General features: G+C 40.3%; 1 protein-coding gene and 1 non-coding gene across 2 annotated transcripts in view; one reads left to right on the forward strand and one right to left on the reverse strand.

The window, feature by feature from the left end:
- The window catches only part of SCARB2 (scavenger receptor class B member 2), a 54,212-nt gene that overhangs the window by 21,834 nt on the left and 4,524 nt on the right, over window positions 1–27,854 (reverse strand). Inside the window, exons 2-3 of the mRNA XM_019720445.3 lie at window positions 12,178–12,335; window positions 214–361 (exon numbers count right to left, since the gene is read on the reverse strand). Coding sequence (XP_019576004.3) covers window positions 214–361; window positions 12,178–12,335 — 306 coding nt within the window. The remainder of the gene's footprint in view (window positions 1–213; window positions 362–12,177; window positions 12,336–27,854) is intronic.
- On the forward strand, window positions 14,394–14,495 carry LOC141570232 (U6 spliceosomal RNA). The gene has a single exon (XR_012494243.1). It is a non-coding gene; the product is annotated as a U6 spliceosomal RNA (small nuclear RNA).

Consider the following 27,854-nt stretch of genomic DNA (forward strand, 5'->3'; position numbering starts at 1 on the left):
ACTGAAAGTAAATAAAAGTTTAAAAAACAAAAAGTGTCTAAGATGAACTTTAAAGAAAGGAAGGGAAAAAATATTTTTTTTCTTTTTATATATGTATATTCTTTAACATAGCTTAATAGTTCCTAAATGTTAAGCCATAAGAGCCTTAAGTTAGCTTTTTCCTTTCTGCTAAAATTCACAATAATAGTATTAATACTTAAAGTGCTTACTTACCACTGCAGGAATATTTAATGTTCTAATTAAGTCAATTTTAGGGTCTCCAACAGATAGGTTTCGTACAAAAACGTAGGCCTTGTTGCTAACAGCAGATATTGTTGTTCCATTATCTCCAAATTGAATATCTCCTTTGTTTCTGATTTCCCTAAAAGAAAGAAGAGGATTTTGTTTGAAAATAGTCACTACTTTAAAAAACAATATTTTCCCTTTCTTTCAACCTCAAAGTTATTTTCAAAGTAACATTCCCAATATAACCATTATAAAGAAGAGACTGTAGACAGTGATCCCTTACAAACTAGAGATTAAAGTTATAATGTGGAAGGAATTGAGGCCTAGGATAAAGTCTTCTCAAAAAACTGTCATTTTCATTCTTTCCCCCAACAATTTGGAAAATGCAATGGTCAAAGGTCATTTTGACCAGGGAATCAAAGCCAATGAACTCTGGGTTATGGTTTGGTTCTGAAATATTTTCAAATTTTTTAGCTCATAGTTTCAGTTTGAATTTCAATTTGTTTACCAGTGACTTTTTATTTCTAACTTGAATTCAGCAAATTCATTTAACAAAATGCTTAGTAAATGAGAGGAGTTCACTCCTGTGTTTGGTATACAGTTCATTTTGCTTCAGGTTAGTGCCCCCAAGTGAGGTATCAGGAGAGTCTGTAGAGTGCCCCGTGGCAGGCCTGGGACTAGGGTGGGGAAATGAGGCACTCACCTTGGGCACAAAATGTCAGAGGAGACAAAAGACTCAGTAATCGAGATACAAAATATTGTAATGCAATTTTAAAAGCCAAAATTACTGCAAAAATAAAATCACGATGAACAACAAAACATAAAAATTTTAAATAAGAACAGGACTGATACATTGTTCATTAAAAACCACACACTCATCCTGGCCCTGTCTGGTCCACAGCAGATGTTCACTAAATTCCAATGTCTATTCCTTCTCTCCCTCTGCTGCTTCTCTTCTCCCTGTTCCATCTAGGGCTGTGCTGTCTCACTTGGTAGCCACGTGTTTACTGAGCCCTTGAACTGTGGCTAATTGGAATTGAGATGTATTAAAAGCATAAAATACATGCCAGATTTCAAAAACAGTACCAAAAAAAAAAGTAAAATATCTCCTAACTTTTTAATATTGATTACATGTTGAAATGAAACTGTTTTAGATACCATGGACAAAATAAAAATGCATTATTAAAACTAACTGCAACTGTTTCTTTTTACTTTTTTTTAATGTGGCTACTAGAAAAATCTTAAATTACTTATGTGAGTCACATTATATTTCAATTGGATGGGGCTAATCAAAGAGTTTATCATTCAGACACAGGCAGGAAGGCATTAGGCAACTGGGCTACCGACCACCTCCTCCAGAGGTTTTTCCTGTCCGTAGCCACACATGGGGTTTCCTCCCTCCTGAAGACCTGTGGAGCTTGCTGTTCTGTACCATGTCTTTGGTACTCCATTACAAACTGCTTAGTGGCACCATTTAGATTGTGAAGGAATTGTCTTGAAGCCTCAGGTAGACTGCAAACAAGCTTAAGAAACTTGTATACCTATGAAATCTTTTCCAGATTTTAAAATAAAAATAGATAAGCAAATACATACATACAGATTGTTTGAAAAGATGAGTCTTTGTTCTTCTCTAGCATGAAGCACCAACCTATACACAATGATATAAATATCTGACACTTGCATAGCTCTTCAAAGGGTATAACCACACTGTCCATTAGATTTCATCTAATCCTTCCAACAAGCCTGAGTGTGGCACAGACAGAGCCAGTATTTTTGTCCCACTTTTACAAATGGGGACACAGGACACAGATGGGCATTAGAAGAATCAGAATTTGAGACCAAGTCTTCCAATTCACATACAGTACACTTTCCACTGGATCTGTGGCCTCTCTTAATAGGTGCTTATAGAATGAAACTAATGAATGCCTCTAGGAAATGCGAAATCTAAATAATTATGAGAGAGAAAAAAATTACATGCCCTTCCAGTTCACAGGAAAATGTACAAAATCTGATAGTGTGGTCGTGTTAAAACACTTGTGCCATATGCAGTTAGGGGGCATTTGCAGTGGACTTTTGGTTGTTAGACATTTACTCCCCTTTCTTCTGATCAGAGTCCTGATTTCTTTTCCTCTCCTGCACCTGGCAGTGCTGTGGGAGCAGAGCTCACCTAATCCCTTTCCTAGGGTCTCTGACTCCTCAGCACAGAGCCTCAAGATGGAAAACATGGTAGACACATGGCTTCCTCCAGGGGACGCACAAGATGCCAGGCTCCTTCTGCTCCTGAGACTGGGGCCTTTAAAGCTGCTCTGGGCCCTGCTTCTTTCTTCCCAGCGGCTCCTTGGACTCGGTAACCCACTTTATAGTCTTCAAATTCTTTTTATTTACATTGTCCAGAGGTTTCTCTCGCTTGCAACCAAAGATCCCTCATATAGAAATCATAACCCAGTCTTTTAAGAGATGAGAAAATGGAGATTCAGATAAAGTAACGAGCCCAGGACTAACCAGGAGGTGGCAGAACAACGTTTAGAATCCATTCCCTGACTTCACATTCAAGGTTTTCCTTGACAATACACAGAAGTTAATGCAAAAGAATTTCGTAGAAACTAGAGGAGAAGAGTAATTTTCAAAGGCAAATCCCTTCTTCCACCTGGACTGGTGCCTGCAGAGGGGCATTCCTTCCCCGTGACTTCTTGTCCCAGAGCCTTCTTGCAGCCAAGGTGAGGAGGGAAAGACTTCTCTAGGTGAATCTATTTATAATCAGGGCCCAGGACCCCAAGTTGACCTCGCTGACCACTCAGGAAGCAGAAGTAGAAAAAGTGATTCCAGAGTGAACACCAGTTTGCACTCAGAGAAACCTGGGCCAGGAAGCAAAGAGCTATGATTCAACGTAGGTCCAGAAGCCCAGGGATCAACTGCGCCAACTTTTCTGACTAATGACGAAAATCCATGACCTTGCTAAGGCCTTTTTCTGTTTTTTCACTGAGCCCTAGGTCATGAACCTAGAGGCCTGAATAATTCCAAGCCTAGAGCCTACATCATTTATGTTTATTTACGTGTACTGACTCTGGAGATGACTTTTAAAATGTTTTCATTATGGCTTACCCTGTAAAAATCTGATATTTAAAAGGAAAATTGAGCATGGAAGATCCAATCACTTTAAGCCTGTAACTTGACTTAGTTTCTCAATAAACTTCAAAAAGTCAAAGCCCTGGTTTCCCAAACCACGAAACAAATTTAAATTCACTTGGCAGAAGCCAAGGGACCATGACAGGTCACCCACAGCTAACCACAACTTCCCTCAACTACCAGCCACCCTACGTCATGACATGTGGCCTTTTCAGAGTGGTCTAACTGAAGGAAGACAGTGCCACTGGGCTGTCAGAAGTGGCCTCCCGCTCTGCAGAGGTCAAGGAAACCAAGGGAGAGGTGGCTAGTGGCCTCCCTCTCAGAACGACATACAGTCATACAGCCAGAGGAACATACACTCAGAGGAAACCCAAAATGTTTCTCCTTCCAAGCACTCCTGTCACTCTGGCAACCCTGAGGAAGCCACACTGCAAGAAGAGGGCTTCTGGTAACAATACCAACAAGTCTAGTTACCCAAATGTCCCCCACAGCTGATGAACAATAGTCAACTGGAAGCAGGGTGATCTCCTGGTGAACAGCAGAACTGAGAGCAAGAAGTGATCAATTATTGCTTTACAGTATCTGAGAAAACCAAAGAAGCTTCTAGAAAGAGAGACAAAAGTTTGTTTGTTTGTTTTAAAGGCAAAGCAAATCTTAGGTGTAGACAATTAATTAAGGAACTGTACTTGAAAGTGCCTGGTATGGCCCCTGATACTTGGTAGGTGCTAATAAATCCTACTGATGTTGAAGGCTGTGGGACATCATGGACTCAGATTATAGTAAATATGAGTTAATCATAATAATGGCCCTAGTCTTTAAGAAAAGGTTTGGTTATGCTCCAGGAACTATTTAATCAGGCAGGAAAACACATGATTGATTTTAGAGATATTCATTTTAAATTATTTTTTAAAGTTCTTACTTTTTGAAACAAAAAAAATTTTTTTAAACTCCTGAATGTTTAAACAAAATCTTAACCATCACAGAAGGCAAACAAAAGCCTGAATAAAACAAAACAAAAGGAATAATTTAAACTAGTTGGAAAATTAACATCTATCGGTGCAATAGATTTTAATACTATCATAATACTATCATATAATCCTTAACTTTTAATCATTTTGGTTCTTCATTCATCCAATACTCTTGGCTGAGGATTGGATGTGACTGAACACATTGGGCAGAGTGTGGGTTGAGATCTGACAGCTAAGCTTTGCATTTAATTCTGGCTTCATCCGTTACTAGCTCTGTGATTAAGGACAAGTTATTTGTTGCTTCTGTGCCTCAGTTTCCTCATCTGTGATATGGAGATAATAATGTACCTTTCTTATAGGGTTGTTGTAAGAAATAAATCCGCATACACTTGTGATCCAGTTAGGATACTACCTTGCCCGATACTAAGTGCTTAGGAAACATTACCTACTAAGATGTGTGAGGGCTTCTGCTGAGCTCTCGACGGAGAGATGTTAAGACCTGGTTCCTGTTCTCAAAGAATCCATGGTACAGCACAGGAGACAGCCTTCTGAACGGCTACCTTGCACGGGAAAGTGCTCCTAAGCTGACCTCCAGGTGCTGGCAAGACACCCAGAGGAGGCGGGGTGGCTACTGGGAGTCGTGAGGAAGGCGTCGTACAGGAACACATCTGTGTTGGTTCTGCTAGGAGTAGGCTTCCCCGGAGCAGGAGTGGGGAGGCGCTTCCAGACAGGGCCTGAGCCAGGGCAGGCCGCACAGCATGAAAGCACAGGATGTGTTAGTGGAGTGGCGGGGTGAGGAAACTGGTCATGGCAGGGGATGGCACACTGCAGAAGTGGTGCAGAAGCTGCACACAGCCTGCAGCTCAGGACAAGGCTGGGCTGAGCACACAGGTCAGTGGAGAAGTGAAGTCACAGGGTGGATGAGCAGACCAGGGAGAGAGGGCAGCACAAGGGAAGCAGGCCACAGGCAGGGTGCTGAGCCACACCTAACTTAACTTTCCAGTACACCTGCCTTGTCCACTAAGTGAAAGACTGAACGTGGAGAGCCCGAAGCAGGATCCTGAGAAAAGGCACGGGGTGGGGTGGGGAGGATGAGGCCCACATTTGTTGGGGGTGTGCAAAAAACCTCTCTACTCCTGAAGATGGACATGGTCCCCCGTCCTCAAAGCATTACCCTGATCCCCCTGGCTAACACAGGCAAGTCACCCAGGGCCTCCATGCGCATTTGACACCCAAGTCACCACCTTTTGTACAGGATGAGAAGGGAGGGGAATCTTTGCTATTTTTCTCACTTGTGAGCAGTTCAAGGATTTTTTAAAAAACAAATTTATCTGAAGACACTTTATTTTCTAGCATGAGAAAAAAGTGGTATCAGACAAGAGTGAGTCAGGTTTAGAAAAAGAGACAAGCATTCTCTTATAATAACGAAAACAATAACCATGACATGTCTAAATTTTCTATCATCTCTTTGATATTAAAAAAAATTACTCAGCTCGGCTCAGAGATGAGTAAAGGACCAAAGGACTAAAAGAACAGAATTGGAACGTTTAAATAAAGTTCCTACCTTTACTATTATAAATTGCAAGGAGACAATTAGATCCTTAAGAAATTAAATGTGAAAAAACAGGACTACAAAAAAATAGACTTGAATATCAAATCTGTGAAGGGAATAGAACATCCTAAGCTCAAAAATGATAGAAAGTTCATAAAAGAATAGATTTGACTGCATGTAAATTTTGAAAATAAAAAAGGCAAATAATAGAAAAACAGTTGCCACAAATGTGACAAAGGGTTAACATCATTATATACAAGTTTACACAATGGCATGAGCACGCCAGAACCCAGACAAATGGGCAAAGGACAAGAACTAAGAGTGTGGAAAGACAATTGGTTGACAAACACGAAGAGAATATTCAATCCATGTGGTCATCAAAGGACAAAAGGAGAACTGGTCTACATGCCCAAGAAGGGAATGGTTAAGTGTAGTAATATATTCCCTCTATCTCTTGATTATCAGCACTAAAATCTATTAGTATAAAATCAGGATATACATGGGAAGATATCTAGGATGTAATATTAAGGGACTAGAATATACATGTCATGTACATATGCGTACATATAATATGTACAGATAGTATGGTAACTATGAAAAAGTAAAACTCACCTGTGGAAAATGGCTGAGAAGATATCCACTAAAATATTATCGATTATCTTTGAGACAGTGAAATCATACATAGTAGTAGTTGCTCTTATTTAACTTTACTGAATTTTCAAGTTTATCTTTACTACTTATATATTTATAATATAAAATATAGCCTACACTTTTAAAGGTATGTAATGTTACATATGATATTATATATGTTGATTATTTCATATTCCAGTATTACTTAATGCACAATGAATAATTTAAAAAATTAAATATTTATCCCTTGCATCTTCTTCCTTTTTGTCAAAGCAGTAATATGAAAGAGAAATGAACAATCCAAACAGCAAATCTAAGAAAATCAAAAAAGGATGTTTAAAGGGATACTGTACATTTATCAAACACGTCTTAGAAATATGAAAGTTAGTTGAAAGAGCCCTTAGACAAATTTATTTTTAAAGAATTCTTGAAATGTTAAATAGTAGGCAAAATAAAAAAAGAAACCTGACAAAATGAAAAATAAATCTCAAAAAGGCTACAAAGCCATGGATTACCATATATTAGATACACATTTTTGGGCAAATATGTCACTAAGCAACAGGATCATGAGGCAAATTGGCTTTGCGTGAACAAAGGTCTATTCCAGGGCTCATCAATCCACAACAATTCGCTCGACCCAGCAATTCCACCTTTGGGTATTTATCCAAAGAAAACGAAAACACTAATTTAAACAGATATATTTACCCTTATGTTCACTGCAGCATTATGTACAATAGCCAAAATATGGAAGCAACCTAAGTGTCCACTGATGGATAAAGATGTGGTACAGATATATAATGGAATATTACTCTACAATAAAAAAAAAAAAAGAAATTTTGCCATTGGAGACAACACGGATGGACCTAGAGGGTGTTACGCTAAGTGAAATAAGTCAGACAGAGAAGGACAAATACAGTATGATTTCACTTATATGTGGTATTAAAAAAAAAAGACAAATAAACAAAACAAAAACAGACTCATAGAAGCAGAGAAACTGATGGTTGCCAGAGGGGAGGGGGTTTAGGGATGGGAGAAAAAGGTGAAGGGGAATAAGAGGTACAAGCTTCCAGTTATAAAATAAATAAGTCATGGGGATGTAGTCAATAACATTGTAATAACTTAGTACAGCGATAGATGGTTACTAGACTTAGTATGATGATCCTATTGTAAGGTACATAAATGTCGAATCACTATGTTGTACACCTGAAACTAATTAATATTGTATGCCAACTATACTTCAATTAAAAAAAATTTTTTAAGTTATAACATATTGCTTAAACCAGATTGACTGGTTTTTCTCTACTGTGTTTCCCCGAAAATACGACCTAGCTGGAAAATCAGCTCTAATGCGTCTTTTGGAGCAAAAATTAATATAAGACCTGGTATTATTATATTATATTATATTATATTATATTATATTATATTATATTATATTATACTATATTATATTATATAAAACTGGGTCTAATATTAATTTTTGCTCCAAAAGACGCATTAGAGCTGATTGCCTGGCTAGGTCTTATTTTTGGGGAAACATGGTACATGTGGAAGTACCACCATCTTTTTCCAAAAACATTAATATTCTGAATTCATCAATATGTGAAAGTTTCGGGAAGCATGCTCCTGTAAATTGTGTGTCAAATTAATCAGGCCCTCCACAGCCCAGTGTGGCCTTTCCCCCTCTGAGAGATTTCCTATCCAGGCCAATATGCACTACCCAGTTAGGGGCCAGCATGCGCTGCCCTTCCTTTGCCCCAGGACTCTTTACACACAATGGACAGAGTCAACTGATGCAGTTGGGAGGGAAGCCATGGAACTATCAAACAGTGGGGCAGGAGCTACTGGAATGTTCTGTTTGTTATGCAGCTAAACAATAGCATAATTTAGTCATGACTGACAGAAATCAGATCCACTAAATAACTGCAAAATCTCGCTAGAGGGGCTCTAAGTCTCCCTAAAAAGCCACGTTTTTCTACAAATCCCAGAGTTCACAACCCACTCAACCCCACTAGGAATGCTCAGAAGTTTGCACTACACATGTGAGCGTCCATTCCTAAACAAGGTCATTCATTTTCAGGATCCTATTCCCTCTTTCCTGAACCTCCTCTTGGCTTCTGGGTTCCCCTGACGCAGTCCTGTGCTTCTAGCTGAATTTCTTGTCTCCTGTGGATTTAAACAATTTCTCCTCATGTGTCCTATGGATTTAAACCATGGCTGACAATGTTTTATTCACTATTCCACAAATATTCATCAAACACTGTATGTTCAGAGATGAAAGGCCTTGGTTCCTACTCCTCACATAGCTTCTAGCACATTGGGAAGAATGACGGATATATATATACCAGTGGTTACATATATATATATATATATATATATATATATATATATATATATATATATATATATATATATATCAGTGGTATATATATATATACCAGTGGTTACAATGCATCTAGTCAGTGTCGTAATAGACACACCAACCAAGGTCTCATGAGGAGGCAGCATCTGAGCTGAGACAAGTAGTGGTGACAAGTTCATCCTCAGAGAGAACAGCACACACACTGGCACAGTGGTGCGCGGTGACTTACACAAAATTGGATCGCAGTCAGATCAACACGGCAGCTGCTAGCCACATGTGGCTCGTACACACTCGCCATGTGGCCAGTCTGAAAGCGGATGTGTTGTACATGTGAAATACACATACACAGGATTTCATAGACTTAGTACGTAAAAAAGAATGTAAAGTGTATGAATAATTCTGAATATTGATTACATGTTGGACATGATACTATTTTAGATGGCATTGGGGTAAACAAAATATTAAAATTAACTTCTCTTTCTTTTTACTTTTAAAATGTGATTCCTAAAAAATTTTAAATAACATATGTGGCTCATGTTAAATTGGATAGCTCTGGTTAAAATATAAAATTAGCTCTGGTTAGAGTATAAAATTCTAGGTTAGGAATGCCAAAAAGAAAAAAAAAGAAAATTAAATAACAAAATAAAATAAAGGGCCTAGACATATAGAAGGAACTAAATTGCTCAAGCCTTGGACATCACACAGGGGAGTCATGAGGACCCAAGCAGGCAGGGAAGAAGGTGTCAGATGTGCCCTTTGGAAAAATCACTCTGGCAGTGGAGTGGAGGAGAGACCAGGGAAGGGAGAAAAATCAGAGACAGGAAAACTCACGTCGGCAAAAATGAAAGTCAGTAATGACCAATCTGCCTTCCAAGCTCTTGGATCTGCTCTCAGGGGTCCGTAACCGTCCCTGTGCCACAGGTGCCTGTGGCAGTCTCATGAAGCCTACGAGCCTTTCTCAGATCCGTGTTTTACGTACAGAAAATAAAACACCCAGGATTACACAAGAAACCAGTGATTGAAATACAGGTACCATTTTAAAATCTGTGATACGGCAATATATGTGCTTCCTTATCGACACTTTAAATAAGATGTAGCAGCAGGTCTAACAATTACTGTAATTATGAAATATTTATGAACATGCATGATATTTCGAGCAGCCGCTATCATGAGACACAAATATCATGAGTATTTATGCTCCATTAGTGGTGAAGACAAGGGGACTGCAAACACTGCTGTGGTTTGTTTCCTACATTTACACTCAAAGAAAATGCTAAATTTTAGTGAGTAGTTAGTGATAACAGAATGTAATTTTTTTCCCACCCAAGTCACAGACCACCTTAAATTCTACCCATGGGCCCCTCAGGGATCCATGGATCCTGGGTTAGGAACCCCTGTAAGATGTTCCTAGGCTTTCCTCACAAGTGAGTGTAGGTCCCTCTAAAATGGGACCCTGGAGGGCATAGCCTAACAGTGAGACACCATGGTACTTTTAGGGTTTATTTGCTTCCATTACCACATCTACAACAGCACATTGATAAGCCAGCGGCCACAATGGCTCAGCAGATGTTTTAATGGGAGACTAATCGCTTTCTTTGGGTTATGACTAGAGCCCATGTCTTTTTCTCAAGAGATGAAGATCATGACCACAGGGGACCCAGAAGGAAAACTGTTTGTTCTTTAGTTCTCAGGTGAGTTCATTCTTGCATAGAGGCAGAGTCTCCACCCCCACCCAAAGGAATTTAGTTAAAAAACAGAAACAGCAAAAAGACAAATACTGTATGGTGGCACTTATATGAGGCAGCTTTGGCAGTCAAATTCATAGAAACAAAGTAGAATGCTAGTTACTGGGGGCTGGGGGAGAGAGAGGGGGAGTTATTTAATGGGTATAGAATTTCAGATCTGCAAGATGTAAAGGTTCCGGGGCTCTGTTTCACAACAATGTGAATATACCTAACACTAAACTGTACACTTAAACATGGTTAAGATGGTATGTTTTATATCATTTTGGTTTTTATCACAATGAAAAATGGTTCAAATAGTAAAACAAACAGGACACTCAGATCCTAATTCAACTTCTATTGTCCCTGAGCAGGACAGACCTGCTCTATCCAGTACAGTGTCTTTGGGCATTAAAAAAAAAAAAGGTGCTTTTTATAATGAAGACCCGAATGTTTTTTCACAGTTCTTTCTTTTATATAACAATAGAGATCATCTTTATTGTTCTGGATATTGATTTATACAGACCAGGACAGTCCACCCACACTAATAATCACAAACAATTAGCACTAATTATGTGCTGGCGCTAGTCTAAGCATTTTATAAATACTCACTGACTCATTTAGTCCTCCTAACAATCAAAAGGTGGAGGTCCTATTTTTATCTCCACTTTATAGATAAAGAAACCCAGGCACAGAGAAGTAGTAAGTGGAGGGGCGGGATTCAAAACAGGCTTTTTGACTCCAGACCCAGACCCTGAGTGGTGGAGGCAGAGACTAAGATTTGTATCTCTGAATTCCAGTGCTGAGATTCTTACTGACTCATACACACTAAGTGCATCAGTCAGCAACCATTTATTGAGCAATCGATTATGACAGAATTGTGAGGAATTTATATCATTTAGTAGTTCTGATGAAGAAAGATCTTCCTCTCTGCTTCCTTTTTTTAAAAAAAGTTGGTAAGGAGAAACTTTATAAGAAAAATTATTGTGGGGTGGGGGAGAGGGAGGGGCTATTGTCACAGTGGGAGGAGGAATACTAAACAACAGGGAAAGTGCTCTAACCATAAGGTCCCCAAGTGCCTCCCTCTACTCATCTTTTTAAAAATCATTAAAACAACTCTCCTAACTCCCCAGCGTTTGGAATTGGTGGTCACTGCCTAAGACTAACCCATGCTGCTGCTTTTGTGCCCAGAAAAGGTGGGGGAAAGGAGTGAATAAGAGGCTGAAAAGCCTGTCTGCAGATCAACAACAAATTTTAGGAACTGGTCTAAAACTAGTGGGGGAGGGAACTAGGGGACAGCACTAGAAGCCACCAAAGAAAATAAAAGGATTGGGGGAATAAAAGGATTGGGGGTGAAGAGTAGCTCTCCATGGCTCAATAACCACATTCTGCCAACTCAGGAAGCAGCAGCTGCGTTTCTAACATTAACAGGCTGAGACTCAACTCCAGGCTACAAAGCCATTCTCAGGCAGATGTAATCAAAACCTGCGCTCCCTACGCAACACGCAGGGGATGCTCATGGGAAAAGATGAGGGACTCAGGCCACCGTGGGGTCGCTCCATATTTCCAGTATGCAGGGAGGCAGTCAGGACTCACCTGTAGGTGTATGGCCCCACTTCTTCTAACCGAGGGATCTCCCCTCTGAGGATCTCCTCTGGATTGGTGACATTGAAAAAATAAAACTGGGTGTACACTGGCAGAGGCGGCTGCTTCCAGGAGTCAAAGGTCTCGGAACCATTTCTTAGCACAATATTCTAGGGAAGAAAATCAAAAGGAGATTTACAAAGTGTGAGGCAGCTGGCTTTGAACACAGAGGCAGAGAGAGGGACACTCCCTTTTCTGACCTCCTCCTGACTCAGTTATTTTTTTCACAGGCATTCAACTGAAGTCCCTTAAGAGCAGGGCCATGCCTTATGTCAACATGAAGCCCATGGCCCTACTTAACCATAAAAGGTCTTCAAAAATATTCTAGTAAAGGAAGGATGCTAGAGCTATAGTACCTGGGTAGAAACATGGTGTGACTAAGGGCATAGGTCTTTTTTTAACAGCCACAACAGTTCATTTACAATTAACTCTTCATTAAGATATTTACAAGACAACCAATTTTACACATCAGAAATTGTATCAAAATTACAACACAGACAACAATATGAAATGAGCATAAAACAAAGCTGAAGTGGACAAACACTTTCTCTTTTTAATTAACACTAGCTTAAACTTTGTTAAAGAAAGTATCCAAAAGGTCCTGTTGGCTTTGTTACGAAGATTCCACTGATAGTAGAGCTGCTGTAGAAGTTAGGCTATTCCCAGAGGCACGGTGCATTCCCAGCTGGCCCACATGAGAGAACAGGGAGACAGGCCCACCAAGGCTAGCTTTGTGCCTTTCACTTGAGATATAACCACACCCATCCCTATACATCCACCACCAGGCTCTACAAGCGTTTTCTCACTCAATCCCCAACAAACCTATAACAGGACACTTACCCCTGTTTTAACGATGAGGAAGCTGAGCCTCACTTGAGGTTAAGTGCTTTAGGATATTCTTTGTCTACAATCCTTCCTTCGTTTTCCACCCTTACCATGTGTTATAAGCTGAACTGTGTCCCCCCAAAATTTGTATCTTAAAGTCCTAACCCCTAGTACCTCAGCATGTGACTGTATTGGGAAATAGTCTTTAAAGAGAAATGAAAGGTTAAATGAGATCATTAGGGTGGACTGTAATCCAATATGACTAATGTCCTTATGAAAAGAGGATATTAGGACACACACAGGAAAGAACATGTAAAGACACAGGGAGAAGACAGCCATCTGCAAGCCAAAGAGAGAGGCCTCAGAAGACATCAACCTTGCTGACACCTTGACATCAGACTTCTAGTAACCAGAACTATGACACAATAAGTTTCTATTGTTCAAGTCACCCAGTCTGTGGTATTTGTTATGGCAGCCCCAGCAAACCCAAACTAACACGCCATGGTCCCCCCCTACAAGAAGAGCCCCACTGTACTGACTTCAGGCGTGGCCAAGTGACTTGATTTGGTCAACAGAATGTGGGTGGAATGCAAATGCCCCAATTTTAAGCTAAAGTCTTAAGAGGCACAGCAAGTTTCTACCAGCCACTCTCGGCTGAGAGAAAAACATGCCCCAGGTGGCTGTTGATCCTTCAGCCAGCGCCCTAAAATGGTGATGTGTGGACCGGACATGAAGCCTGAACTTCAGCCCCGTTCAGCTGAACCAGCCAAGCTAAAACAACAGCCAGCCTGCACACCAGACTACGAAATAAATGTTACTGTTACAAGCCGCTGAGATCTGGGAGTTTGTTATCCAGCATTGCTAAGGCAGCCTGAATAATATCACGCCCAAGGTGAATTGACAGAAACCTAGTAATATCTAATAGTGAGACCTAACCGTCCTCAACTTGTTAATAGAGAAAAATTACATTCTTACAGTAAAAATTATTGAAGTACACAAGAAAAATAAAAGAAAGCATAGACTGAAAATAAAAAAAAATGTGAATAGTGATTAACTCTGCATGTTGGAAATTTGTTGTTTTCTCCTTAATGGGATTTTGTATTTTCCAAATTTTTATAATGAACACAAAAATTAACACAGTACATTTTTAAAAAGAAAATCAAAAGAGGAAAATGGAATCTACTGATAGAATATAAGGCACTAGTGAAATAATAACTAGATTCCAAGAGAAGCATCCCCTGACGTCAGCTGTCCTTCCTCTGGCAGTGAGGATCTGAGTGACAACAAACAAAGGGACTGGCTTCAAAGCATGTTAAATACCACATGCTAAAATGTACCTTGAGTGCTCACTTCAGCAGCAATAAGCTAAAATTGGAATGATACAGAGATTAGCAAGGCCCCTGCACAAGGATGACACACAAATCTGTGAAGTGTGCCATAAAAATAAAATAAAAAATAAATAAAACGTACCTGGACACAGCACACAAACAGGATGTCAAGTTTTAGTAGCCCAGACCTCCAATTTAACAGAAGTAATGTTGCAAGGGAGCTTAGTGCTATTGCTCTATTATTAAATGGAAAATATCTCAAGAATCTTTGCAGGGAAAAACAAAGAGGCTGTGGAATAAATGCATGCAGAAAACCTAAGCTTCTGAAAGCAAAGCTGATCATCTGGAGGGTTGGGAGGAAATTCATGTCCACTACTTGGCCATATCTGAGAACTGGGCATTGCTTGTGGTTTGGCATCGGTTCAGAATGTCTATTCATCAGATTTCTATCCAAACCACACGTTACTGAAATATTCTTGGACTTGACTATCAGAACTGATTTACTGAGGTAAGATCAGATTGACGAGAAGGAAAAAATTAAAGACAAACCATGAAAGCCCTTTCCTCCAATTCTGGATCCAGCTCAGACTTTGTCCTTGGTGAAGCTCTCCCCTCCCTGTCCCAGCACTCGATCTCTCCCTGCCCCACTCACCGAGCCACCTAAACCTAACGAGTCATTTTCGGCAGTTTTAAGAACTTTCTGTTTTTTTTATCTTATCTGCTAAACTGGAGTCTTAGCTATCTGAGGAGCAAGGGAGAGAGTCAGGCCCAGCGAATGAGAAAACACCACTGTGAAGGCCCTCGGGTAGAACAGATATAACTCAGAGGCCCAGGAAGGATGAGGTACTGTGCTAAAGGTCACATAGCTACTTAATGTCACAGCTGGGTCAGGAACCCCATGCAGCTTTTCTCCATTCTCCCGCCCTACCTCACAACAGTTTAATAAACGAATATAAATATACCACACATTTTAGTTATACAAATTATATGGTAGAGTTCCTCCACCATAAAGTATGCTTACAGCACCAGAAATAACTCAGTAGCATGAAGTTCATCTACCCAAAACTATGTTAACTATGAGAAAGACAACATATAAATAATAATTTGTCTTCTGGAGGATTCTCAAGGCCCATTGATGTTTTAAAAGATGTCTGATTTCATTAAAATAAGGACCTCTTTTTCTTGTCCATAAATTTCCAGAAAAGGGCAGAGCAATAATGTTCCCTCCTCCATGAATTCCTTGAGTAGCCCCCTTCTAATGAATGGGTCATCCCTTCCTTTCTACCCTGCAACACATTATGTAGGAATTTCTTAGGGGAAAAAAGTGGTCAGGACAGAAAACATTTTCTACAAATTTAGCAGTCATCAACGTGAAGCAGGTGATATTAGCAACTGAAAATAAAAAGGACAGTGCAGCTACTCAATATGGTAACATTAGGATAACTGCTTCCTTCTCAAAAATGGAGTAGAGTTGGTTTTTTTTTCCCTTTAGTCCTCCCCACAGTGTCTAGGTTAATGCAGTGCCTGGAGTATAGCTACTCAAGCAACAGAATATAGTACTAGAAAACTTACTCACTAGCTTCCATTGACTTTGCTTAGAAGATGTTAGGAGATAGTTCGATATGAGGCTTTGAGAGAAGAAGAAGAAAGCCACGAATGGTCAAACCCAAAGCCACAGGGCCAGGTTTTGTAACAGCAGCTTGATAGCAACAAATCCAAGTAGCTTTTAAAGTGTTCCCAGAGGAAGTGGCTGTTCAATGACCATTTTAGTTACCTTCAGATACGGAGAGAGCAATAGCTCATTTGAATCACAGAAACACGTAGATCTAACACCTATCAGTTTGTACATTTTATCGGTAATCCAGCACCCTCAATGGCAAAGTGCGGCCAGTACCTTTTGTGGGTGTAAAGAAAAATCTGTGTCCTTCCATGACCCCTTTTACTAATAAATACCGGGGGTGCCAAAAATATGTATACACATTTTAAGAAATGTTAACACTTTGGTCAGTGTTGCTCAAGCAGTACTTCGCCATCATCAGAAGTGTCTGGATGTTGATGGGAACCACTTTGAGCACCTCTAGTAATTGCAGAAGTCAAATGTGACTCTTTTGTTATCGGTATATATTAATACAGTTTTTTCCTTTCTTAAAATGTGTATACATTTTTTGGGCACTCTCTGTATTTAAAGCAGTGCTATATACATGGTTTTCTTGCAAAATACAGAACTATGCATGTAAATCATGAAACACTATGTATATGCTAGCATTGTTGGAGATACCCAGCAACACAGATATGGTTTCTGTGTTCTAGTGTCAGGTAGAAGTTAGAAAATATAGGAGAAGGAGGAGGGGTGGTAGCAGGGGGTCCATAGTGCGTACAGAAAAAGCTCATAACTATCTTTGATTAACTGACTCCAGACAGGCAGGAGGTGGTCTGGAGCAAGATCAGGATCAGAGTCAACAGACCTCCACCCATCTTAGGAGGTCACACCCTCTGGTGGAAGAGCATGCACCACTTTTCCCGCCAATCAGTATGTAACTCCCTCACCCCACCCAGCAAACTGTAAGTCCTTGGGACAAGGGCTCTCTCTCTCTCTCTCTCTCTCTCTCTCTCTCTCTCTCTCTCTCTCTGTCTCTGTCTCTCTCTCTCTTTCTCTCCCTCTCCCTCTCCCCCTCTCTCCTACTGTTCTCTTCCCTGAGAACGTATCACTAATAAACCCTGCTTGCATATTAATCGGCTTGCTGACCTTTGATTTATCTCTGCATCTGCAAGAAAAACCGAGACTCCCTTAACACTAGGAGCTTACCCTCTAGGGGAATATTAATACACACATGTAAGATCATCAACAACCAAATAGCATGTGATAAAATGGCCAAGGAGTATGTGTGTATACCAGACAATGATCTCTATAGAGTTCAGACAATGGATTTTATGAACTGACATAGAGAAAGGTGATGCTTAAAGTGAGACAGGAAGAATGAACAAAAATCTGGCAAGTAGAGGGAGGTCACGGGGTGGGCGCCTGATGGACAGCCAGGGTCAAATGAACTGTCCTGTCTGGCTGGACAGAATAAGCCCTTCCTTCCTGCTTGCTCCATGTCCATCTTTCCTGGAGCCCTCTGCTTAATCAGAAAGATAGTGGCTGTGGAGAATGAGACAATAAAAGATACAGAAGTGGGACAGTGTTAGGTGTGACTGACTGTGAGTTTTATAGGGAGTAGGGAGATTTATTTCGAGAGGTAGGTTGGGGGGGTCACAGGAGTCTAGATTTTATCTGATACACAATGGGGATTCAAGGAAGGTTTCTGAGCTTCAGAATATTATCAAGAGCCGGGCAGTATGTTGTCGCTTTATCTCATCTACTTTGCTTAATAGCCTACAAGGTGAAAATCATCTTTCCAATTTTACATTTCAGGAGACCAAAGCTCAAAGAAGGTTAGGAGTATGTCTGAGGTTTGCCTGTAGCATGTGGAGCCAGCCTCCCACCCCAGAAATCATTACAAACCTGTGCTCCTAGCAAGAACCCAAAGTTCCCGGAAAACAGCAATGGTTCAGAAGCCCCTCCTTTTGTGTTCCAGGAAATGGCTTACTGCAAAGAAACACCGTTCCCCATATGCCTTAGATAAGATTCACAGAAGTCCTCCTGTCTTACCTAAGACAAGGCCAGGCACCGCCAGACTCTCATTCTTTGCCTCATAATTGATCACCTGAACTGCTTGTTCCCACCAATCAACGGGAACAAAATGTTTATTAACGTACAGTGTGGTGCCTATAGTTAATACTGCGTTGTACATTTGAAAGTTGTTATAGAGGATGTCACCACATGCAGACACAAAAAGGCAACTCTGTGACGTGACGGATGTGTTAATTAACTTGATTGTGGTAATCATGTCACAATGCATATGTATGTCAAACATCATGTTGTACACCTTAAATACATATAATTTTTTATTTGTCAATCATGCTTAAATAAAGCTAGGAGGGGGAAATGCTTGTTTGCCAAATATCGGTTAAGTTTTTCTCCTTCCCAGACCTGTTTACTCCTTCCTGCAAAACAAAAACCCTTCTGGCTAACCCTTGAGGTTCCCACATACCATAGTCAGAAGTTCTTTTTGCAAGTCCCTCTCCACTTATTGCAATAGTCCTTTCCAATTTGCAGTAATCCTTTGAAGTAGTCTCTCCTTACCTAAGTCAGATTTGTTTTTTATTGGCGACTCCTATTGTGCCATGCCACCTATTTTGAAATGACACAGGCAAGAAGCACTTTAAAAGGTTACACTGACACAAGTGGGACGGAGGGCTTGGCTAGGATTATTGTCAGGATTAAATGAGGTCTCAGCAGAGTGCTAATCTCAGTTCACACTCAAAATGCTCAATAATCAGTGACTGTGATTTTGGTGATTGCCATCTTCAAGTTGGGGGAGAGAGGGTTCTAGGACTTGGTTCGAATTTAAAAAGGAATCATGTCACTCTCATTAGTCTGTGCAAATATAGACAACCAAGCAAATGTTAAACAATAAAAGAGAAAAATGAAAAACAAACAGAAAGGCTTTTGTCATGAACCTCTCTTCTAGCCCTACATATTATTCAGTTTAGGTTGAAACAACAAGGATTTAGCATAAAATCGGAAATAACCAAAATGTTGTACAGGAAAAAAATGACTTAGTAAATTGTGATAATTCACAGGTTGGAGTAGAAAGCAACCATTAAAATTACAAAAACTACACTGAAATAAGAAACATGCTCACGATCTATGTTAAATGGAAAACGCAGACAATGCAAAATACGTGAATGTGGGGACAAAGCCAACAGATAAATTACAAACATAAAAACATTAGGGGGGTGAAGTATAGAAAATTTTAAAGTGTCAGTCTTTTAGTCACCCTCAAAATCTCTAAGCCTCCACACTAAACATCTAATAGCACTTATCTCTGTGGAATAGGATTGCAAGAGTTCCTCCATTCTCTCTGCTATGTTTTGCTGTAGTTTGAATTTTTTTCAACAGAAATGAATGATTTCCGGAAGCAGAAAAAAAAAATGTTCCTGTAATATTTTTTTTAAGTAAAAATCTAAGAAAGCAATTCAGATTCTAGACAATGTTATTAATAGACCCTAAGAGAAAGGAGGAATAGATACAAAGAGAACCAACTTCATCTAGGTCTTTCTTCTGTTCTTACACAACAAAGGAGAGGCTGATGCCTCATCAGCTGTGGTCAGTTCTCCCACAAGAGCAACCCTCCCCCACCACACACAAACAGGGCTTTAAAGTATTTCTTTTCCTATTACTGTCAGGATGGTTGATTTAGCATTCTGCATTCCTCACTCGCTTTTCCTGACAAGCATCACAGTGTGTGGAGAACTTTAGAGTGAGAAAGGATTTGCAATCTCATTTATTTATGAAAATAAAGAAAATCACCTCAGGATGATGAACCCTGAAAGAGCCAGTAAATGTGAATGAACAGATGGTTAACTGCCTACGTTTGTCTTCCCTTATTTGTATCCAGCTTTTAGGCAACCAGAAATCCACAGACAAGTGGAAGAGTTTTCAGAAAGGAGGGGAAAATCCTTTCCAGAAAGGAAGGCAAAACTGGCTGTCCTCACAACAGTCTGACTTAAATCTGTTCCTCCAAGCTTCAAATGGACTCAGGAAAATTTCAGGATAGACACAAACACTTAGTAGGCTCGAGTCCTTAACTGAAAAATAAAAAATAAAAAAAAGCAAATGAAAAACCTAACAGTAAAAAACAATCTTGACAGCTTGCCAGTCATACTGATCGCAGATGCTATTTACAACCTGGGGTTCTCACTATCTGCCTCCACCCCCATCATAGATAGTCTTTATCCTGGCCACCCTCACCTGAGTTAATGCCCACGCAAGTCTCACGCCACCTCTTATTCTATTCGAATATTGCCCTCAAGAGTGTTGGCTTTTCCTGCACCTTTAATGTGTTCTTTTCCTCCACCCCCCCATGGCTGGATATTTGCCAAGAAACCCACTGAAAATCTCAGACAGAGTGGTGTGTGTGTGTGTGTGTGTGTGTGTGTGTGTGTGTGTGTATACACACACTAAGTGAGGAAGGAGAGAACAGAGTGAAGGTGAAGTTCATACATACAGCTGCCAACATTTCTAAAACAGTTGCTCCTTATTTTTATCTCCCTCCCCTGCCATTCAGCTCAGAGAAAGACAACTGCCATTACTGCCATGGCCAGCTGCTACTCATTTCAAGTCCAGGAGTCAGGTGCTGTGTGAGGGCTTTATGTATGTGATCTCTAAGCATTACATCGACCCCGCAAGATCGCATTTTACAGATAAGAAACTGTGGCACTGGCTTTCCCAAGCTCACAGAGTTAGTACATCATGTCAAATCTGACCAAGTCCAGGTCTGCGGATTTGCAAAGCCCATTCGTGGCCACTCCAGAAGCTGCTACCCCCAGGGCAGAGCTGCCAGATTTAGCTAATAAAAACATGGAATGCCCAAGTACGTCCCAAATATTGCATGGGCTACGTCAAAAATGCTTTAATTCTTAGGAGATGCATGCTGAAGAATTCAGGGGCAGAGTATTGTAATGTCTGCCACTTGCATTCAAACAATTCAAGAAAAAGCATGTATCAGAGAGAGAAGTAAATATGCCAGGATGTTAACAACTGATAAATACTGCATGAATCAAAATACTGCATGAGACATACTAAGATATTATTCGTTGTTTATCTGAAATTCAAATTTAACTAGGCATCCTGTATTTTATCTGGCAACCCTACCCCAGAGAAACTGTGAAACTGTGGAGAAACCATAACTTGGGTTCTGAGACCTTCCTAGGGAGTCAGCCCCTCCATCTGAAGGAAAACAAACTAGGGCAGCTCTATGAGGTCATGGTGAACTCCCAGGCTGGAACTGACACACAAGGAACTGAGACAGGAAGACCTGAGCTCTAGAGTTTCCAGGTGGCTGCTCCGCCCAGGTTATGCTAATGTGTCCAGACAGCACCTCAACCTCCTGCCACTAGATGGTCCAGAAGAGGGGCTCCATTTTGACCTTAAACTTCTCATTTCTGCTCCAGATCCTCAGGGCATTCAACTATACACACCCTGGGGCTTGCTTTGCCAAGGAAAGACTAACTAGTAATAATGCTAACCTCGAGCCTGGAGACTGCTGGGCACAGGAAGTCATTCATTCCACCCGATACAAGGAGCCAGTTTCCCTGGTACACAAGGAACCCTTTGCTCAGTGTACATGTAAAGCCATGGCTTGAAAACAACTAATCCTCCTCACTAAGGATTCTTCTGTGGTGGTGACAGCCACCAGACAGACCATGTAGTCAGCAGGGGTTTCTAGTTATACTAAATTAAAAATCAACGTAAGGTCCTAAATCAGTTTTATAATGTGATTTTGGAGACTGCTTATTACTTTTAGCCAAGCAGAACGCGATGAATTTTTCCAGGTGCAATATGGTGGCACTACCACCAAAAGAAATATTGGAAGATGATCAAGTTATGTGGTGAATCTGCAGTGCCAACAGCCCCAAACAATCATTTGGACTGAAAAACTTACTTTTCAGTTAATTCGCCAATATGTATATATTGAGCTTTCTATATGCCTAACAGGCATAGGCTGTGTTCTCAAGAAGAAATTCAGCTAAGGACACAAAATGGACATGCATGTAACAGTTAGTGAACAATTAATTGCAAGGACCAGTAATTCAGCCCAAAAGAAGGGTTTATGCCTGAAATTATCTGGATCATTCCATTTGTATGGATCCTTCCTAAAATCCCCATCTGTACATCTCATAGCTAACGGGACCAAAAATGGACCAAAAATTATTTTCTCCAATCAATCACTAAATCCTACTGATTTTACCTCTTCTTCTCCATTTCTATTCCTGTGGCCACTGCTTCCCCAGGTTGGACTGTGGCAATACTACAGATAGTGTCCTAACTGGTCTCCTTTCTCCAGTCTTGTTCCTCTCAAATCTATTTCCTACCTCAGCCTCCAGAGAGTTCTATCTAAAGTGACTATCTGAGCAGACACTCCCCATTGCTCACAGGATAAAGTCCAAGGTCCCTGACCTGCTGTGCTAAGCCCTGCCATGATTTGACACAGCCCGATACCTGTCATCATCTGTCATTCCCTGACAGGTACTTTATACACGAGCAACACTCAACTGCCCATTGTTCCCCAGGTACAGGCTGGATGAGCTGCTTCTGCCAAGAGTTGACATGACTTGATACAGCCACAAGGCACATTACATCCAAGTCAACCTGGTAGAGCTCGTTCGGAAGGCAACAGTAGGAGGGTTGTTGAACCAGCTGTCCTGGTATAAACCACTTCCAAATGATAAAAATAAGCACTCAGGGACTTGCATTAGGCTTTGATGGGAATAAGTAATACTTTTCTTTAAGAAAACTGTCAGGACTCAAGAGTACTGCTGGTTGTTCTTTTAGTTCAACAGAGTGCTACTTAATAATTAAACATGACTTCAGTATCCATGCTGCCATCTACACTGTCTAAATTCACCCAGAGACAATGCAGACCTCTTTGAGAGCCTGGCCTAACAGCATGTAGAGGATTTTTATTGGACTCTCGATTAATAAAACTCACCAAATATCAAAACACCAGCTGGTTTTCCTTTGTTTTTTAAAATTTCTTCACAAAATTAAGCAAACCCAAACTAAACTCTTGTAGTAATGTAAGTAATTTGCACGGCTTACCTTTTTTATTTTCTGTTAAGATAAAAGGAAAAAGCTGCCATTAACATTCTACCCTTATTCTCTGACCTTATTTTAACTCAGGAACAAATGCACTGGCACTTTTTTTAAATGTTACTACTGTTTGACTCATTTTGCTTTATTGCAACTGTAATAATTTCAGCTACTGTGATCTGACAGCTGAGGTTCAAATGTTAGTTCACGTGTAAGCTGCTACTCTGTCTATAAATTACGCACAGAACAACAGGGTGGAATAGCTATCCCGAAAAAAGCTTCTGCTACAAAGCACCCATTAGAAAAACTTCCAGGTAATTACAAATGTGAAACCAAGGTTGAGAACTGCTGGCCTAAAGAGAGAAATAGCAGTCACCAGATGGACCCTTAATCGTAAGGTCCAGGTGAAAATCGGGGAAATATATGTGTATGTGGGGGGAGTGGTTGAAGGAGTGAATGGGAAAGAGGATTTTAAGGTGTGAATAAATAAGAAGTATGGACAAAACAATGCCTGGTTGTCTGTGTAACTTGCGGAGCCAGTCTTATTATTTTACAACCTGTTTGGTTGTGATTATATCTCTTAGAGATGAAATAAGTGATGTTTCCATTGCTCATTATATCTGTCTCCCATTCCTTCCATTACTCTTGATTATTAGAAGTACAGTGATAAAAGCAAATATCCTGAAAATGGGACTTGTAAGAATGATTACATTACTCTAACAATGGCATTCTGTCTCTCTCTCTCTCTCTCTCTAGACAGGCTATAAAGCTCAGATGCTGGCAGGGCCAGGTGAACAAGGTAAATGAGTGAATTGGGCATGAGCTTGTACATTTGTTGGCGTGTCAAACCACTGCAATTGTATTTACTTCTATATAGAAATATGCCCTTGCCCATTGTTATTAAACACCCGACCCTCACAGGCTTTCATTTTCCTTCTTTTGGTAAAGAGGGTCAGACACAAACAGATACTTCTCTACTCTAAGAAAGGCCACTGAGCAAGCAACATGACACAGGACACCTTCACTGGGCCTCAGAGTCAGGAAGCCAACAGGAGGGTGGAAACAGGATGGTGGGAACAGGGAGGGAAGTCCTGTCAGGACTGTGTGGGGCCAGCACTGCAGAGCACCCACATGTTTCATGAGAAGCTGGAAATCTAGATTATGGGATGAAGTTTCCAGATTCTAAAGCTATAAACTACTAGTGAGGCAAACATGTGACCAGTGGCCAGAGAGTGGAACAAAAATGTGAAGCCAAACAAGAACAACAGTATCATTCCTGAAGACGTAAGTTTTCATCTATTCATCCTTCCATTCATCCAAGCAACACTTATTGACCATCTATGACATGATATGACATTGAAATTTGTATGACACTGCATTTGTATGACATTGCAGTAAAAGATGATACAAAGTTAGTATTGCAGGACCCTTACCTTCACAGGGAGATTTCAGGCTAGCTTAAGTACTAAATTACGTCATGTGGATTAAAAATCCCTGGCAGGGCTGAGGGTAGAGGGGAATTATTCAGTAATTCAATTATGGAGATGCGAATATTATAGTCTAGTTTGATTAGCACACAGGAAAAGGCAGAAGATTCACTGAACCTATGTTACTGAGGGCCCAAACTACTATCTTTACCACTGGACTCACGGGAAAACTAAAAGGACATGAAAATTTATAACATACTAACCAAAATCCTGGTGATTTAAAAACATTAATAATAGTGTCCAAATTGGTCTTACAAAAATATAACAGGCAAATTACGTTATTTTTTTATTATTCTAAAAATGACAATTAATGAAATGAAAACTAGATCGGCAGTTCTCAAAGTGTGGTCTGAGAACCCCTGGGGATCCCCAAGACCGTCTCAGGGGGCCCACAAGGTCAAAACTATTTTCATAATAGTACTAAGACATCATTTGACTTTTTCACTCTCTTTCTTTCATGAGTGTAGATAAGAGTTTTCTAGAGGCTACATGACCTGTAATGATGTCATTGCTCTGACAGCTGATGGGCTATGCACTTGTCTAGTCTTGTGTCTTAAAAATTTATCAGTTTTAATTTCTAATATTGTAAACATTGATAGATATAACCCAGAGAAAATGTAAGTTCTTTGGGGTCCTCAATAATTTTTAAGAGTGTAAAGAGGCCTGAGGCCAAAAAGTCTGAATTAGATTGTAAGTTCTGTAAGAGGAGGGACAGTGTCTTGTGTAGTGTTATAGTCACAGCTTGTAGCACACTGCCCCGCACGCAGATGGTCCACACTCAGTAAATATTTGCTAAATAAATGAATGACTGCCCAAGTATATACCTACAAGTGCTTTTATTTTATAAACTTTTTAATTTTTTTTGTTTTTTAAGATTTTATTGGGGAAGGGGAACAGGACTTTATTAGGGAACAGTGTGTACTTCCAGGCCTTTTTTCCTGTCAAGTTGTTGTCCTTTCAATCTTAGTTGTGGAGGGTGCCGTTCAGCTTCAAGTTGTTGTTCTTTCAGTCTTAGTTGTGGAGGGCGCAGCTCAGCTCCAGGTCCAGTTGCCATTTCTAGTTGCAGGGGGCGCAGCCCACCATCCCTTGCGGGACTCGAGGAATTGAACTGGCAACCTTGTGGTTGAGAGGATGCGTTCCAACCAACTGAGCCATCCGGGAGATCAGCGGCAGCACAGCTCAAGGTGCCATGTTCAATCTTAGTTCTAGGGGGCGGAGCCCACCATCCGTTTCAGGAGTGGAGGAGTTGAACTGGCAACCTTGTGGTTGAGAGCCCACTGGCCCATGTGCCTTCGGCATTAGGAGCATGGAGCTCCAACTGCCTCAGGCACCGGGCCGGCCCCCTACAAGTGCTTTTAGATACAGACAGCAAAAACCGAAAGTCGCCTTTATTTTCCTCAGTTGCTTCTAACTAGTTACTAGCTTTGATTAAAAGTGGTCCCTTCATTAGTATATTAGCATATTGTGTTTGTGTGTGTGTGTATAAAATATATTTATATATATTACATATCTTGATGATATAGGCCATAAATGCCTAGTCACTTGGCCAACATCCTGTGTTTTCATTAATGATCTTATAATCCCACCTGCTGATTCTTCTCTGGGAACAAGCAAATGTCTGGCAGAACAGATGGCCCTGTTGCTATGGCCTGCCAGAATGAAATCTTGCACTTTATTGAACAAGAAAGCAAAAACAGTTTCCACAGGCAAGAACCTGTTCCTCCCTACACCCTAAATCTTACCTTTAATGCAAACTTGCGGAATAGTAGTAATATCCTCAACTAGAATTGCCATCTCTTTTATGTCAATTATACCTCAACCAAGCTGAAATTATAAATATAGAGTGGGAATAGAAGCTCCCCATTGCTGTAAAGGATATGTGTTATTATATGTGCATAAATAAAATTGTGGAATAATCAATGATATGTTAAGAGTAGTTATCTTTGCTTTATTAATTTTTGTTGTAGCTGACTTTTTATAATGGCATGCATTTCTTTTCTCAAAAAAGTAAACAAAAATAAAGAATAAACTACAAAGTCTTCAAAAAAAGAATTGCCATCTCAAGGAGTGATGACATGGGCTAACACAATCCCCGTCCACACTAATCATGGACGTCACAGGTAGCTCTTTAGCCTGAGTGCTGTTTCTAAGGAGTCTGAATCCATAGGGCTGGCGGGGTCTGTCTTTTCAAATCTCCATAAATGATTTAGATGCAGTTCTTAGAGCCTAAGGACTACATTGAGAACTGCTGGTTTACTCCCTGGTCTGAATCATTAATAATGAATGCACTCATGGTCACTCTGAATTAGTAAGATGTTGAAAGAAACACAACGCAATTTTGATATCACAAGATCAGATTTCTAAAAGCCAGGGAGGCGTTGGATCCTGCTGCTTTAGGAGTCAAAGAATCTTGCAAGGATACTGCCTCTGTGTATACATCTATTTCTGCTTGTGCTGAGCCAATCACATTAGTCCAACACAAATTTAGGAAAAAGAAACTAAGCAATGAAGCATATTTATGGGAGGCTCAGCAGCTGGAGGGTCACACAGGGCTGGGGCTGAGAAAGCCCCAGATGACTAAACAGCCTGGGCCCAACAAGTAAACAGAGGAAGCTGGTTGGTGGGGAAAGCAGAGGCAGGAGAGGAAAACCAGAGAATGCCTGGGCCCTGCTGACTTGCCAGTTTCTAGTGTACTCTCCGGAGGCTTTATCATGCTGTGGTTCTCATGCTTAGATTTCTATGAGCTTCCTCATGCAGCTTTAGAAAAAGAAAAAATCCTGTCTTTCTTGAGCTAGCCTTAGTGGGCTTCAGCTCTTCAGAGAACATTGCTCCTCTTTCATGCCAAGAAGTGGAGAGCAGTGTGGTGTGTAAGGATAGAATTTATTGTCCCAACCAGGAATCTCTGGAAAGGAAAGAGGATACGAGTAATTACGCCAGGACAACAGGTGTCACAGGCAATGGGAGGTATGGTCATCCTTGGGAAGGGAAATGTGAATTAGGAGACCCAGCTTACACACCTAACCCTGCCCCCTTCCTTTTCATTTAGACTTCCATAAATCTTTCTAGTGTCATATAAATATAAAGGCAATTTGATACCTACCATCATCCATTTAAATATGGACATAATCTCAGTCTCCTTAACAATAAAATAATAGATTAAGTGATGCCTAAGGTTTTTTCTTATTCTACATCTTCATAACTTTGAAAAAAGGCAACTCGGGAGATGAGGTAGATATGCAAGAGGGAGCCCTTTAAGATTATATATATATATATATATATATTATATATATA

Source organism: Rhinolophus sinicus, chromosome 1 (assembly GCF_057876585.1).
Source record: "Rhinolophus sinicus isolate RSI-liver-muscle chromosome 1, RSI-T2T, whole genome shotgun sequence".
NCBI lineage: Eukaryota > Metazoa > Chordata > Mammalia > Chiroptera > Rhinolophidae > Rhinolophus > Rhinolophus sinicus.